We start from the raw sequence: 17,202 nt of genomic DNA, 5'->3' as shown, positions 1-17,202 counted from the left end.
CTTGTCAGGCAAGGCTTCCTCGCTGGGCTAGGTCCACTCTGGTGCCTCAGGGGCCCTCTGAGCTCCCCCTCCCTGCCTGAAAGTGGTCACCAGCGGGCTCAAAGCTACCGTGCCTATTTTCACAGCATCCTGGGGCCTGTTCCTCCTTTGGGAGCTCAGCAGCACTAGGAGCACTTATATACGGGCCTGGGGAGCATTTGCCCCAGCAGGTGGATCTTCTGAAGTCTTTGTTTATGGTCTGCAGTCTGAGGGGCCACTGTGCTTGGCGCTTGGGGCTTCCCTGCTGGGACCCGAGCTATGACTGCTCCTTGACAGCACTGGGGCATAGCAGGCTCTCCCTGTCCACCAGGAAAGTGAACCTGAGTGGGCCCAGCTGCGCGCCTATTCCCACAGCTGCCCAGGACCCGTTCCCTGTTTGGGGACTCAGCAGCACTGTGAGTGCTCACATACACGCTTGGGAGCCTTTTGCCCCAGCACGTAGATCTGCTGAGGCCTCTGTTTACAGTCCACAGCCTCGGTTCACTAGGCTGCTGTGCTTGGAGGGCGGGACATACTCACTGGGACCCGAGCTATGGCTGCTCCTTGGTGGCACAGGGGCAGCAGTGGGCTCCCCCTCACTGCTGGGAGAGTGACCACAAGCACAAGCTAAGGGTTACCACCACCTCTTCTTACAGATGTCCTGGTGTGTGCTCCCACTTTCTGGGCACTTGCACCAGGTTAGCAAGTGTTGGTGTGCATGACAGGGCTACTGGGAGAGAGAAGGGTGTGCTCATCTATCTCTGCTACTTCCCAGGAGGCCAGTCCATCCACCCTCAGATGTATAGCTGCCTGTGTTCTCAGGCATCCTGTTGTGCTGTGTGGGCTTCCTCTGTTGCTCAGGGAATGTCCATTTAGTTGTAGTTCAAAGGGGGAGAGATGAAGGGAACAGCTCACTCCCCCATGTTGCTTGTAAGTCCAATGTTTACTTTCTTCACTGCTGTATCTTCAGAGCCCAACCACACAGCCTATCACAGACAAGATACTCAATATTTGTTGAAGAATGAATAGATGAGCGAATTTATATACTTTTTCAATATCCCTAAGGACCAGTGCAATTTTTATTCTCTCTCTTGCTCAGCTGCTGGCTCCGCTCAGAAAGTGGATTTATATGGGGCTTCCTTGGACCAGTCTGTGCCATCTGCTCTGTGAGTGATGACTTCAGAACATCCTTAATGCTCAGCTGGGGGTCATTAGAAGGGCAGAATTATAAGGGGGTGGATGAGCTGGAATATCCTTGGGTTGTCATGGATTTGGTTTGGTTTTCTAAGACTGCTCCAAAAACTACAAACTCTAGCACTGTTACTAAATGTGGAAACTACTTAAGGGTGGAATTGATGTTGGACAGGCTAGGATACAGAAACAGAATGGAATTTTAATCAATAATCCTTCTGTGGTTTCCTGAAGGTCAACTTAGCTTTCTTTCTGATGACTCTCTGGATGTTGAAAAGCAGACTGTCTTCCCTCAACAGTGATGTGTCCACCCTGCAGGACACAAGGTAAGCTGGAGGGGAGGGTGACAGCCCACAGCCGCGTGTGGTCCCAAGAGCGAAGCCATGTCCCTTAGCAGCCCCTGCTGCCCCCTCTCAGGGTCTTCTGAGAACCCAGAGTAATCAGACCCAGCTATGCTTCTGTGGCAGCCAGCTCAGACTCAGGGGTGTGTGGCTGACACCACAGCCAAAATGTTCCATCCATCTCTAGTCCCAGATTGTTACTCCCTCAGCAGCAGGAAGAATTGACATTGGTTGATAAGCATTCTTTGGACTTTTATCAGCAGTCCCATGACAAAAGTGCAAAGAAGATTGATGTTCCCATGAAGCACTTAGAAAACTCTGTGTCTGCTCCCACACCAGTCTACATTTTCACACAACACCATCAGTTCAGATTACTTCTCACCCCTCGTCCATTCCTCTCTCTGGAAAAAAATCCTAGTCAACATCAAATCTAGGAGGTTGGGCAGCCCTTTGCTCCAGGAACCCTTGTGGAAATTTAACGATGTTTCTTCTATATTCCTATCATCATCATTTCCAAATGGAAATGGAATCTTATGTGTGTTATTTTTTATGCTCAGGCCCCAGCACAGAGCCTGATGCACAGTACCTCCTCAGTAGTGTTGGCTGAGTGAAAATAGGGATCCCTGTGGAGCGTCATAAAATTTTTGAAGCTTACATTTGAAGTATCGCTATCCTCCTCAATCTAAATCAAACTGCCCTCCTGTACCTGAGTGCCATTTCCATTATGGGGAATCATCAATGGCAAAGATCAAAGATGATCACAGCGCAGCCTGAGAACTCATCACCAGCAGAGGAAGGCAGGAGCATCCATGGGGTGGAGATGTGAATGGCATTGGTGTTGTTGCTCTGGGTGCCTCAGGAGCCTCCTTTCTTATCCTCCACAGGATGCTGACTTTTAAAGCTACAGCTCAGCTCTTCATCTTGGGATGCACGTGGTGTCTGGGAATCCTGCAGGTGGGTCCAGCTGCCCGTGTCATGGCCTACCTCTTCACCATCATCAACAGCCTGCAGGGCGTCTTCATCTTCCTGGTGTACTGCCTCCTCAGGCAGCAGGTACCACTATCCAGCTGCCGCCCAGGACTCTTCCCATCCTCACCCCTCTCAGTGAGCTGATCCAGAGTATGCTTTTCCTCTGCAGGTTCGGGAACAATACGGGAAATGGTTCAAAAGGGTCAGGAAACCCAAAGCTGAGTCTGAGACTTTCACGCTTTCCAGCAGAGCCATGTCTGATGCCTCCAAACCCATCACGGTATGATCATGCATTGCTCCCAGAATACTTCCCCAACTGATCTGCTTGAGCAGCACGTGCCTATCACACTGGACAACCTGGGTGAACAGCAGATGATGCCTTAGGCTGGCTCACGCTTGACTTACTCCTGGACTCGTTAACCATTAGCAGTGGTCTCAGTTTAAAAGTTTATTTTAATAAATGTATTTTGCTTAGGGAACTGTGTTCATCTTGACCTTTACACATCAGCGCTCTTACTGAACACCTGCTATGTGCTGTGCTTGGTTAACTAGATAAGCAAAAAATCAATGATCCAAAGTGGTGATGCATGTTCTACTCAGAGCCACATTGTTCTGTCCTTCTTCTCTGCACACCTTCTATCTCACAGTCACTCAGCAGCACTCACACAAAGGGGGAAATGGAAGGAAATGATGCACATATTTATGAATTAAACAAACATAAGGGTTAGCTGGCATTTTAGACTTTCTTAAAAAGACTTCCTCATATTTTCAACAGCTTCTACACTATGCAAAACCTTGAAGGAAAAGCATTAATGACGTGGGATAATTCATGGCACAGATTGCAAAGAAGCAACACAGTGGTTTAAACTTACAAAGTCCTTTTACCTATGTTTTCTTAACTCTTCCATCTTCTATGAAATCCCTTGAGTCGTCCTTACCATTTAAAGGAGTCTAGGGTTCTGCCAGGGAGTCCTTGTGCATTTCTCTTGTTACCTTGTTAACCCAGCACTGGTTCCATTGTTGAATCTTCTCTCTCCTCCCCCTTTCTCAGAAAATGTTCTCATCACCTGTTTCACAGACAAAATCAAAGACATTACGATACTTTGTATATTTCACACAATCCACCATACCCACCAAACGTCAGCGTGCATCCCCTCCACATTCCTGTGTCATCAACACAATTCCCTCCTCCTCTCTGAAGACAATGCTTCTACCTGCTCTTTGGATCCCATCATTCCTGCCTTATCAACTATCCCTACATTATTGTTCACACATTCTCTCTCTCTCTTTCTCTTCCTCCCTCCCCCCCTCCCTCTTTTCTTCCCTCACCTTCTCAACAGTGTTCTTCCCAAAGTTATGGAAACGTTTAGTTTTCTTCCATTTTTCACACAGGTACTACTTGGCCCTGTTCTAGCCACCAGCCAATAGTTGACTTTTCTCTGTGTCTCCATTTCCCTGCTTTAAACTCACTCCCTAACCCCATGCAATATGGCTTCTTTCCCCCATGATTCCACCAAAACATATATCTCTTAGACCTACAGTGATCTCTGTGTTCCTAAAAGCCTTCTCAGAAACTTCTGACACTATTCACCACCCCTTTCTCATGAAACTCTCCATCTTTATCCCCTATAGATTCTATTTATACACCCCTGCATGTCTTTCTTCCATTCTCTCTAGCTTTTATGTCTGTCTCCTTCATAGCTCCATCCAATGAGTTGGTTCCAGAAAAACTTCAGTTCTCATTAAATTCTTTCCTCCTAAACAATCACATCCATTCCTTAGATGCAGTCACATCTCGATGCAAATGATGCCTCTGTATGTTTCCCTAGATCGGACCCTTCCTCTGAGATCGAGAGGAACATCTCCACTTACCTATTTGACATTTTTGATATCTCAAAGACACCTTCCACTCATCCTTCCTATATAAGACTTGCAATCTTTATCCTAATCCAATTCTTTCCCATGGTGTCTGTCTTTCTGAATGGCACTACATCCATCCTGTGACACATTTGAGCCCTGAAAGTTACACTTAACAATGATCTTACTCCCCATCACAACCTATTCATTATACAGTGCTGTTCTTTTTTTATCTTAGGTTTCCCTTTTTTATTTATTTATTTTTGGTAAAGATGATTGACCCTGAGGTAACATCTGTTGCCATTCTTGCTCTTTTTTTTCTCCCTAAAGCCTCAGTACATAGTTATATATCCAATCATAAGTCCTTCTAGTTCACCTATGTAGGATGTCACCACAGCTTGGCTTGATGAGCGGTGTGTAGGTCCACCCCCAGGATCTGAATAGGTGAATCCCAGGCTGCTGAAGCAGAGGGTGCCAGCTTAACTTCTATGCCACTGGGCCAGCCCCAATCCTATTGTTCTCATATTCTCAATATGTGCCCAATATGTCCAGCTGGCTCAATCTCCATCGCTCCCTCCTTGGCCAGGCTGCCATCTTTACTTGCCTGAACAACTGCACTATCCTCCCAACTGACCTGCCTTTTCTATTCTTGTCACCGTCCAATGCATCCTTTACATAGAAGCCTGAGAGAGCTTTTCAAACACAAATAGAATCATGTCACTCCTTTGTTAAATCCATTTCACATAGGACCAAACCCCAAATCCATAATCAATGAGAATTTGCTTGGGTTGTCTCCTGCTTACCTCTCCAGCTTCATCTGCCACATACTCACCATTGTTCCAGCCACATGGGATTTCTTTCAATTTTTTAAATTCACCGTGCTTCTTTGGAATAAAGACTCTGTACATGTTCCTTCTTCTTGAAACACTCTTATGCCTTCCTTGACTCAAAACTATATAAGCCTTCAGATCTCAGCTCATGTGTCAACTCCTCCAAGAAGCCTTCTCTGCCTGCTCAGAATAGGTCAGATTCTCTGGTTTTTCACTCTGATAGCCACTGTGCCTTTCCCGCAGAGCATCTTCAGAGTCATTTCACTCTTGTTTTTCACTATCTGGTTAATGTCTGTCTTTCCTCTAGATCTGAGCTGCAGCAGGCACCATGCTGCTTTTCCTTCCTATTGCATCCTCAGCATTTCACACAAGGCCAGGCCTGTAGAAATGCTCAACGCATAATTGCTGCATGACTGATCACATTAACGAACGAACAAACTGCAGCTGCAGAAGAGGCAAGAATTGTCTTGTTTTCAATCTCTCCACGTCTAACACTTCCCAAGTGCTCAATAGTTACTTACCGAACAAATGAACGAATGAATGAATGAACTTCCTGATCATGATGGAGGTAAAATATTAGAATAAATTATTGATCAGTTTAAGGTGCCTCTTTCTCTTGGGAATTTCAAGATAATTCTCTGCCTTACTTATTGTTTTGTTATTAACCATCATGTCTACCTGTTAACACCCTAATATTTCTTTATGATCAAAGAGCTTTGTGTAGATCTTAGTTCCTAGACTGAAACAGATCTGGAATAAAATAGCAGCTCTACCAAGTACTTGCCATGTGAACTTGGTCAAACTGAGAAACATTTTAAGTCCTCAATCGTCCCCTTCATCTCCCATGTACAAATGAGACAGTTTTCTGAGTCTTGCCCAATCAGAACTAATTAATTGCTTCCATTTGCAGGATTTCGAGTGAACTGTGCTTTGGTGGGAGGGGGATGACCATCCCCCCACAGTAAATGTTGATTCATCCAAGGATGCACAATGTAACCGAGCAGGAGCCAATGCAGCATCCCTCAGTACAGCTGATGTTGAACACATAAGGGAGGGTCCCACGGATCTGAGAGGCTGAATTCTCGCTGTTCCACAGGCCTGTCCCACTCGGGGCTTGCACTCATTCAGGAAGAACATAGCAAGTAATCCACGCCTTTCTGTTTAGGGGAATGCTAACAGTACCTGTCCCTCGTGTTCTTGAGTCAGCTCAGCCTCAGCAAGGCCGTATCCTTATCCCTGGGAGCTAGTTCCCAGGAGTCCCTCAACCAAATCGGAGCTGCCTTCACTCCAGAATCCCAGAAAACTGATTCTTCCACATCTATACTTTGAATGTATTTATTCTCTATTGCTGTTGGACCAAATTACCACAGACTTACTGCTGAACCCAACACAAATTTATCTTACTGCTCTAGAAGTAGAAAGTCTCAAATCGGTCTTAGGGACCAAAATCAAGGTGTCATCAGAGCAGCGTTCCTCCTGGAGATTCTAGGGGAATATCCGTTTCCTCACCTTTTCCAGCTTCTAGAGGCTGTCTGCATTTCTTGGCTAGGAGCCCCTTGAGCCACTCCATCATCACAGCCTGCAGTGTAGCATCTCCAGTCTCTCAGTCTCTCTCCTCTGCTTCTGTCACCATATCTCCTTTCCTGTCTTTGAGTCAGACTCTGCTGCCTCCCTTTTTCCCTTATAAAAACCCTAGTCATGATGTTGGCTCACCTGGATGCTCCTGGATAATCTTCCCATCTCAAGATTCTGAGTTTAATTATATCAGCAAAATCTGTTTTTCCATATAAAGTAACATATTTACAAATCCAGAGACGAGAATGTGAGCATCTTTGGTGGATCAGTTTCCTCTCTACCATACTTACTGTACAAGGTTTAGCTTACCTATTGTAGAGCCATCAAAATTTGGCTCATAGTATAGATATTGGAACAAATATTTATCATCCTCTCATCCCACCAATTTCCCTCCTGCCCAGAGACGATATACACAGTGAATCAAAGAAACGTACACTTTCTGTGAGAGAAATGCAGCAATGGCATCAGATAGCTAATGAAACCTTCTAAAATTCTAGTAATCTCATCACATATATCTACTATCTATGAGTAAAGAACCAAGAAGATTCATTGCCTAATGTAATTTTACCTTCTATGATCTCCTAAAATGTAGTGTCTCTGCTGTGTAAAGATGTAAAGGCATCTCCCTCTCGTTTGGCATCCCTTCCATGGCTTCCTGAAGTTTCATCCAAGGAAAACAAAATATTTTCTCTTGTTCTCAGGTCTGAGTAATTTCCTGAAGTACAGTATTTACAAAGTTTTTGAGTAAAGATAAGCAGGTGAAGTCGCCCACCTAAATTTCAGAAATTTTGCTTAGCTTCCTGTGCACGTAGGAACAAATAACTCACACTGGGGGTGGAAAGAAGAAGGGCGTGAAAGGAATTTAATGCCTTTTCCTTTCTATCTTAGGTGAATAACTGTAGGTAATCCTTCCCACATTTCACTCATTTCTCAGCTGCCGTCTTATGTGACTCCAGGCATAGAGCAACGTTTCACAAACCCTGAAGCAGAGGGAACAGAAAACACATTTGAAACAGATGGATAATTTTTTGGAGCAGATTTAATTGCTGTTATCTTCTGTAACTTGGGGGTTAGGAAATGTAGGGAGATGGGATTTCTGAGAAAGACCAGGGTCCAGCAGAAGGCAATCTGATATGGCCTTTTGGTCTTGCCTTGACGAATCCGTCTGGCATAGAAATTTGTGATTACTTCTGAAATTTCTTATTTTTTTTTTCCAAAGCAAACTTTTAAGCTCTCTTTCTATGGTTTTATATATCATGTCTAAAACATTTTCTCTCCAGGTGAATTGAAAGATCTTTTGAACTATATCCTCTTCTCCCATGGGAAATCAGAACTGTTATTCTTTGAGCCACTAGGAGAGGAGAAGGATGACTTTGTGGTGTGTGTTTCAAGAAAGCCATCGTGTCAGCAATGTGGAAGAAGTCGTGGTGGACATGCTCACGCTCGATTCCTGTGAAATCTGGAACTTTTCTGTGCCCCACAGTATGTTCAGAAAGCACTCCACACAGAAAAGGCCAGTTGAGGGCCAGTTCTTTGGTCTCTTTGGGTTAAGCCCTTTTCTGAAACCTCTTCTTCCTACAAATGCTCTTCCACATGCTAAAATTCTATGAGCAGGAACACCAGCCTGAATGAATTTTCAAACCAACAACAGCCAAAAGATCAGGAATGTTCACACCATAGTCTGGATTTTCAAATTTCTTTGTTCTGTTTTCTATAGGTTTAATTATTCAGTCATTCAAAAATATTGATTACTCACTGTGTGCAAGGCAGAGATCAGGAGAGAACAGGCCCTCTTTCATGGACTTGACTCAGAGGCTGAAAGATTCCTATAAACCAAGTCCTACAGCTGGACAATTGAAGTATGAACTATTTCACAGACTCCATCTCCTTTCCTCCTCACATGGAGCTACATTGAAAGCTCAGATCATCATCTGTATGTTTTAGGCTTTGTGGGCCAGTGTAATAGTCAGGGTTCTCCAGAGAAATAGAACCAATAGGATACACAGACACACACACACACAAATATGAAATATGAAGAGACTTGTTATGAGGTATTGACTCACATCATAATGGAGGCTGAGAAGTCCCACAGTCTGCCACCTGTCATCTGGGAACCCAGGAAAGCCGGTGGTGTAGTTTGAAGGCCTAACAGCCAGGGAGCCGTAGATTAACATCAGGGCCTGAAAGCCTGAGAGCCAGGAGCACCGAGGGCAGGAGACTGATGCCCCAGCTCCAGCACTCAGCCTGAGTCAATTCAACTTTCTCCATCTTTTATTCTATGCAGACCCTCAGTGGATCAGGTGATGCCCATCCTCACGGGACAGGGCCATCTGCTTCACACAGTCCACCAACTCAAATGCTAATCTCCTCTGGAAACACCTCACAGATACACCCTGAAATCACGCCTCACCAGCCATCTGGGTGTCCTGTGCCCCAGTCAGGAGGACACAAAAATTAACCATCACAGCCAGATAGCTACAGCAACAACTCAACCCTGCCATTGTAGCATGAAAATGGCTATAGACACTCAAAATTGAATGCTTATGGCCATGTCTTCATAAATCTTTATCTATGGAGATATTAAGGGTGTTCTGGGGAGCTCCTCATCTGACACCAATTTATTCATTCACTCTTCAAATATTCGGTGAGCACTTACTCTTTGGAAAGACATCATGCTAAACTGAAAGAAACTAAAGTTAACAAGATAGACATCATCTCATTCTCTAGGAATAGTGAGGACCTGTGAATTGGTCAGCTCAGGCTGTCATAAAAAAACCACAGACTGGACAGCTTAACCAACAGAAATTACTTTCTCACAAGTCTGGAGACTGGGAAGGCCAAGAGCGAGGTTTGACAGGGTGGGTTCTGGTGAGAGCTCTCTTCCTGGCTTGCAGATGGCCACCTTCTCGCTGTGTCCTCTCATGGCCTTTTCTTGCAGCTTGAGCATGGGCAGACAGAGAAACGAAACTCTTTGATGTCTTTTCTTTCAAGGGCACTAATCCTTCTATGAGGGGCCTGCTCTCATCTAAGCCTAATTATCTCCCAAAGACCCACCAGCAAACACCATCACATCAGGGGTTAGGGCTTCAACACATGAATTCACAGGGCAGCGCAAACATTCAGTCCACAACGGTCTGTAAGATGGAAAACCAGGAGAAAGAGAAAATGCAGTATAGGAGATACTGTGGTCTAGGGACACACAGCCCTGTGGGGACACGGCAGAAGTGGAACCAGCCATGGTTGGAGAGGGCAGATGGGAGAGAGCTCTCGGTCAACTGAGGGCAGCATTCCGAGATGTTTACGGCATGGGAGGCAGATCTCAGCATTTGCCCTCATATCTTCACCTTTAAAAATCTATCAAATATATTATCCTTATTTATAATGGGAATAACAACAATAATTTCCTCATGGGTCATTTTTTAATGTTAACTGAGAAAGTAAAGATTAAGCTCTGGTAGGAAACCCAAAGACAGACAAGAATTAACCAGGACGAGTGAGCTTGGGGGTTCCCCAGCTCATTTATCCAGAACTCCGTCACTGAGTTAGAAACAGCCATGAGACAGGCTCTGAAGTGAGGTTCTACCTCTCATGACAGGCCTCCAGTACATGACCACGCCCATCAAAGAGAGCAGGTACGAAGGTTGAAGAGGTCTCTCCGTTAAGCTCTCCACTTTGGGGGTCTGCTGTGACAGCTCCCCTCACTGGCTGCCCCCTTTCTGGTTCTGATGGTCACCGTGTAGATGAGGAAACAGGGACTCATTGAGGATTTAGCCCCATGGTGGAGAACATAGAATCCAGACACAAGAAAGTATATAACCAGAAGCTGTCGGATGCCAGCAGTTAAGGAGCCCATGTTCACGGAACTGGAAGTGTCTAAGTCAGGGACCACAAAACTACAAATAGCAGGATCTGCAGACGTGGAGTCCTCAAATCTCAGAGATACCAAGAGGCTGGGCACTTGGGTCCTAAGATTGTGCATCCGAGAGTGAGGATCCCGGAAGTGGAAGTTCCTCAGGGTAGGAGGGGTGGCCTAAGAAGCGAAATGGAAGGAGGGGTATTGGGAAGGAGTGGACAAAAGGAGTGAGTGGAGGGGCATTGGGGCTGCTCGGGACTGCAGTAACCTGGGAGGGACCCAGCTAGACCACTCAGTCTTCCTCTGGAGCATTCTTGGGTGGGAGTTTGAAAGACTGATAGTGAGATGAGGACAGGGCCCTGGGAATAAGTGGGTGGGAAATTGTGCGAATAAGGATGGGAAGGTTGGGGAGAAGGTGAGGGGACCTGATTGTAACTGGGTTGTGTTGGAAGAGACTGGTTTTGGGGGTTGAGGAGAAAGTGGGGGCAATGGGGAGCTGGAGAGAGACTGCATGCGGGGTAACTGCAGGCACAGAGAGGGTCAGGGGAGGATGGGAGACACCAGGAGAGGCAGAGGATGCAGGGAGATGTGCAGGAATGGGGAGCTCAGAGGGCTTGGGGCTGCGGGACGGGGGCTGCGTAGGTCTGAGGCGGTACAGCAACTGGAGGAACAGGAGGGGAGGGCGTGATAAATTGGGGAGGTCTGGGGGCCTGAGGGAAATGAGGAAAGCTGCCTGGACTGGTAGAACTCAGGATACGCTGAAGATTACGGACCCAGCAATCCGGGATGGACAGAGGTCCTATGGTTCTCAGGTGATTGGGACCACTGAGTACAAACAGGGTGGGTGACAGGGACAACTATGGGAAACTGGAATGCGTGGTTGACAAAGAAGGGAGTGAAGTATGAGGGTCCCAGAAGAATGAAAAGGAGTGAGGATTTAGAGAGGAATTAGAGTAACTTTGATATGGGGTTGAGCATGGGAGGGAGACAGGAAGGCTTGAGGGGTCTGGCTACCTGATAGGGCTCAGGGGGCCAGGTGAGGGGCAGAGAGGCTGCTGCTGGAGTGCGGATGAGGGAGAGCACGGAGAGAATGGGCAGGCTGGGCCAGTGAGACCAGGGAGAGAAGCAGCTGACGGGAATTTGAAGGAATCAGAGTGTGCCCAATGCTCTTTGGCTGCTGGGGGCAGGGGGGTTTCCGGGCTTCACGGAGGTGACTGAACTAGGGATCTTGGAACGGGAGAGAAAATGGGACAATTAGGGGACGGGCAAGGGGTTTGGATAACGTGGGGGTGGCAGACATAGTTGGACTAGGGAGATAAAGGTAGGAGAATACAGTGGTGGTTGCAGGACAGAGCGGGGAGGGAGGTGGAGAAAAGGACTGAGAAGTGGTGAGAAGAGGGGGGAGCCTGGAGGGGCGAGGTGAAGAGACCAGTCTCAGGAGTTTCTCCAAGAGAAGAGGAGGAAGGAGCAGCTGTGCCCACACCTCTCTCTCTGCCCCCTCATCCATGGGCAGATGTGCCGTGTAACGCCTTCGAGCAACTGTTGTTGGGATGATGAATCCAGCACTGACTCCTTCTTTGGAGAGAACACAGGATGGTTTTCTGATTTCAAAAGCAATGCAGGAAAAACAGAGAACATTGGAAATGTTTGAATAGCACAAAGACAAACTACATGCCAGGAATCTCACAGTGAAAATATCATGGTTGACTTGATGTGCATGTTTCTCTCTGTCTCTCGCTCTCGTCCTTTGACTTCCTGTCACCCCCACTGAAGTGGGTAACACCCGCTGGGGCACACTTGGTTCTCATCCCCTCCAGGTTGTTCTGGGGCCAAAGAGCCTGGCTTGGCGCTGGTCCAGGAGGCTTCTGCTCATGCCGACTACCACTCACTCAGAAGCCACCACTGGGAGGGTGGAACCCTATGAGTGAGGTCAGTGTTCACCAGCTCCAGGCACTCCTCTGACGGCATCATGATTTCTGCTACACATGATGTCCTCTGTCAGTTACATTATCTTTACCCTGACTCTCAGGTTTTTTCACTTAGCATCATCCTAAGCAATCACCGATTTTCTTCTTCAATCCTTTAAATAAGTCCAAGTTTATAAATATTGAAAAAAGTTCCATCTATATATCAACTAACATCTCAAGGATTATATCTTGGACAGAAGATTTTAAGGGTGCTCGTTTCTTTCATAGCACTTGCCTCCGTTTGTGCTGAGCTCCACTCCTTTGTGCAATTGCTAACTCACACATGTCTCTCTCACCACATTTCTGCTCTAAGGTGTTAGAACAGTGTGTGTTTTGCCTTCCCATTGGGTATCGAAGGCCAAGCACATAGCACAGGGCCAGACTCATGGGAAGGGATCTATCACTGTTTGCTAAGTGACAAAATGGATTATTTACACATCAAACAACTCTGTAAGCAAAGTAGCTTTTACACCCACTTTAGGGTGAAGAAAGTGAGGCTTAAGGATGGGCACTAGTTTGTCCATGTTCATGCAGCCAGCAAGTAGCTGAGCCAGGATGTGACCCCATTGTAGAGAGACTGCAGATAAACACAAATGCTCAAAAATGCTGCTACCCAGAGATAATGCCTGAAAGGGGGTTGACAGGAAATGAACTTGGACAGTCTGTGTGGAGTGGTACTGGAAGCAATCTGTATGTTGGGAAAGGAGGAGTTTGGGGTTTATGCCATCTGCCTTACAAAGCGATCTGGAGCTTTCAGACAAGAAAATGATTTATCCTTCTGAGGATTGTTGTCTTTACGGAGAGAGACGAGTAAAATAAAGAGACTGGAAAATGGTAAAATGTGTTTCTGTCCCCACACCCAGAGATGACGCCATCCTCTAGGGTGAGAATCAGAAAAGTCAGGGTTTGAGCGTGACCAGCCATAGGCAGAACTAATTAGCCACCTACATGGCTTTCTTTCTTTCTTTTTAATAAATTAAGATTTAATGTTTTTACTCATCACTGCACATGATTTATATAAAACATTTCTTGTTGTAAATCATTTAAACACCCCAGAAATCTACAAATTGAAAGTTTCTCCTCACATCCCGTTTCTGACCCATCTCTCCCTCAAGACACACACAGTCATTCTTTCTACAGGCCTGTCCTGTTTACAGTTTATGTCTGTCCTTCCAGTCATGTTTCTCTACATATTTGTAAATCTCCGTGCATGCTATAGAAATGGGTTCATACTGCGTGTAGGATTGGGGAATTCCCTAGTATGGCTGTACCATGTTTACCTATCTCCTATCAATGCACATTTGGGTTGCATCCCAGCCGTGAACATTCTGAATATAGAAGCTGCAAATCTGACATTTTGATGGACCTCTGGGTCAGGGACTAATGTTCAGGATGTGGTGCTCATAATAGAAGGGGATGAGGCCTGTCTCTGAGATCCTGCACCTGCTACACCAGAGGTCAGCAAGCCTTCTGTAAGGGCCCAGACAGGAAATATTTTCAGCTTTGTGAGCCATGCAGTCTCTGTCACAATGTCAACTCTGTGGTTGTAGCAAAAAAGCAGCCACGGACAGTAGACAAACAGCTGGGCGTGGCTGGGTGCCAGTAAAACTTTATTGACAAACATAGGCAGCCAGTCCATGAGCTGTAGTCAGTTGAGGAAAAGAATAATCTTTTCAATAAATGATGATAGGACAGCTGGATATCCATATGCACAAGAATGTGGACCTCATGCCTTATTAAAAATCTCACACCATTTAGAAAAATTAATTCTAGATGGATCATATAGCTGAGTGTAATGACTAAGATGATAAAGGTCTTGGAAGAAAACATATGTGTAAATCGTTGTGACCTTGGCTAGGCAATTCTTTTTTAGAGATGACACCCAATTAATCACGCCTTTCTGTCAGGAAATGCTGACGGTGCCTGGCCCTCCCCATTTTGACTCAGCTCGGCCTCAGCAAGGCCTTACCCTCATCCCCAGGAATATAAGCTTGGAGATGTCCCTTGCTTCCCCAGCTTTGCACAGAATCAATGGCCTCTATTCTAGACAAAGAATGCTTTGGGTCAGTCCATGGAGAAGGTGAGGATGGGAACACTACTGGGCGGACCTGGGCAGAAAAGTACCTCGCACTTCACAAGTGTTATAGATGACCATTTGTTTTTGTTCTTCCACTAGAGGGTAAGAGCTGAGAAAACATAAATCTTCTGTTTGTTGTTTTTAGTTCCCAAGGCCCAGCACAGAGCCAGGTGCACAGAATGTCCTCCGCACTGTTGGTTGAATGAAACTAGGGATCTTCATGAAACATCATGATCTTTTTGAAACCCACATTATGAAGTCACTACCATATTCAGTTCAAGTTCAAATACCATTCTGGACCCAAAGAGGATTTCTCTTTAGAGGCTCATGGACAGTAAGATCCAAGATGGTCACTATTCAGTCAGAAGCATCCATGGAGTGGAGATGAAAACGCTCTTGGTTTTCTTGCTCCAGGTGCATCAGGAGCCTCACTTTTACTCCTCTCCAGGATTCTGAAATTTAAAGCACAGCTCAGCTCTTCATCTTGGGATGCACGTGGTGTCTGGGAATCCTGCAGGTGGGACCAGCTGCCCACATCATGGCCTACCTCTTCACCATCATCAGCCTGCAGGGCGTCTTCATTTTCCTGGTGCACTGCCTCCTCAGCCAGGAGGTACCACTGTGTGACACCCACTCAGGACTCTTCCCATCTTACTCCTCCCAGTGAGCTAACCCAGAGTCTGCTTTGCCTCTGCAGGTCCAGGAGCAGTACAGGAAATGGTTCGCAAGGGTCAGGAAAACCAAAACTGAGTCTGAGAAGTACACACTCTCCAGCAGGGCCGTGTCTGATGCCTCCAAACACAGTGTGGTAAGGGCATGCATAGCTCCCAGAGCACTTCACTAACAGATCTGCTTGAGCAGCACATGCCTACCACACCGGGCAACCTGGGTATATAGGAGGTGATGCCCCAGAATGACTCACACTTAGTTTACTCCTGTACTCATTCAGGCACTTCCCTGTCATGAGAGGCGTTCTTCCTGTACTTGTGTCTACTGTCTTTCTATGCTCATCTTTACGCTTGCCCATGGAGGTCCCATTCCCCACATGTGTGGAGCACCTGTTTGGTGTCACATGGTCCATGTGCTTTTTAATTTTCCTTGGTGAGAAGATAGAAAACACTTACTCACAATCAAAGATGCTATAGTAAGCTCCATAAGCAGGAACTAATGCTCTGAAGCAGTGATGCACGAGGCACTCAGAGTCACAGCAGCATCCTTTATCCCAAGTCATTCCATGCCACCCTCTATATAAAATATAAATACATGGTATATACAGTCATAAGGGGAAAGTGAAATAAGCATTAACTTGGATTTGAGACTTTCCTTAAAAGTCTGCAATAGTACCTGGTATTTTCAAAACACACAGACAACGCAAAACCAGGGAGGAGAATCTCAGAAGCAGAGGAGAGATTCCAGCGTGGTGAATCACACCAAGCATTTGTGTTTTCAGTTACAAACCCTCTTCTCACATTTTTGTTCACATGTTCTTCACATCAGCACTTGGAGGTGAGTTTTACTATGCTCCCATATGATGGGTGAAGAAAGTGAGACTCATGGGGTCTGCATAAATTGTGGAAAGATTTGAGCCAATTTGTTCTTTCTCTCAACTTCTATGAGCCCCCACCCTGCCCGGCAAGGCCTCTATATTTCTCTCATCTACCTGCTGGTCCACCCTCTGCAACTGCCCCTTCCTGAATACTCCACTCCTCAAATTTCTCATCTTTCTAACTCTTCCCTCTTCCCAGCACATGTTCCTACCAACTTCTTCACAGGGAAAATCAACTCAGCAGGATGCAACAAGGTCAACTGTGTGCTCTCAAAAACACCAGGCATTTAAACTCTGGTTCATTCTCTCCTCATTCCTTCTTGTCCCCACAGATAGACAAAATGTGCTTCCTACTTTTTGAGGCTAATCCCTCTGCCTGTATTTGGTTGCTGACGCTTGATTTCTCAATAACTTTACATCATTGCTCATACATTATGTCTCGGGTCCTTGCACGGTCTCCCTTCTCAACAGCTTCCTTTTAACCTTGACTGCAACATTCTAATCTCTCTCTTATTAAAAATTATTGTTATACACTTGATCCCTCCCTCTTTTTCCTCTATACACTCAAAACTGCCGTTTGCCTCCTTTCTGGAACCAAAAAATCTCTCTCTTAAGCCTCCAATGAGCTTCATATCACTGGATGGAATAAATATCTTTTGGTCCTCTCAGCAGTACTGGATGCTGTGGTTACTGCCTCCATCATGAAACTTCTCTTTGTCTCTGGCTTCTATGTCTCAACACTCCCTGGAATTCTTCCCCTCTCTCTAGCTGAGCTTTATTCATCGTCTTTACATTTCATCTACCCTACCTGGCTTGGGTCTAGAAACACTTCTATTCTCATATTAACCTACCTCGGACAATCTTGTCCACAGGGACTCAGTGAACCACGCAGGAAATGATGGTCAAATATATTTCTCTAGCCCTGAAGGACCTACGAGCCCCAGACCACTACCTCCAGTTGCCTATTTGACATCCCTA

General features: G+C 45.9%; 1 protein-coding gene across 3 annotated transcripts in view; it reads left to right on the top strand.

Annotated features, from left to right (window-relative positions):
• The window catches only part of LOC106827565 (adhesion G protein-coupled receptor E2-like), a 33,597-nt gene extending 30,601 nt beyond the window's left edge, over positions 1-2,996 (top strand). For 2 of the 3 annotated variants that reach the window (XM_070500663.1, XM_070500665.1), the window contains 4 exons: positions 1,118-1,184; positions 1,444-1,535; positions 2,435-2,603; positions 2,689-2,996. In XM_070500663.1, the coding sequence (XP_070356764.1) occupies positions 1,118-1,184; positions 1,444-1,535; positions 2,435-2,603; positions 2,689-2,805 (445 nt within the window). In that variant the 3' untranslated portion in view covers positions 2,806-2,996. The remainder of the gene's footprint in view (positions 1-1,117; positions 1,185-1,443; positions 1,536-2,434; positions 2,604-2,688) is intronic. The other variant, XM_070500664.1, reaches the window with a different exon arrangement.
• Positions 2,997-17,202: the final 14,206 nt, after the last annotated feature.

The sequence above is a fragment of the Equus asinus genome, chromosome 28, assembly GCF_041296235.1.
Source record: "Equus asinus isolate D_3611 breed Donkey chromosome 28, EquAss-T2T_v2, whole genome shotgun sequence".
Taxonomy (NCBI): Eukaryota; Metazoa; Chordata; class Mammalia; order Perissodactyla; family Equidae; genus Equus; species Equus asinus.
The sequence above is the reverse complement of the archived record's forward strand: the minus strand, read 5'-3'. Positions and strand labels throughout refer to the sequence as shown.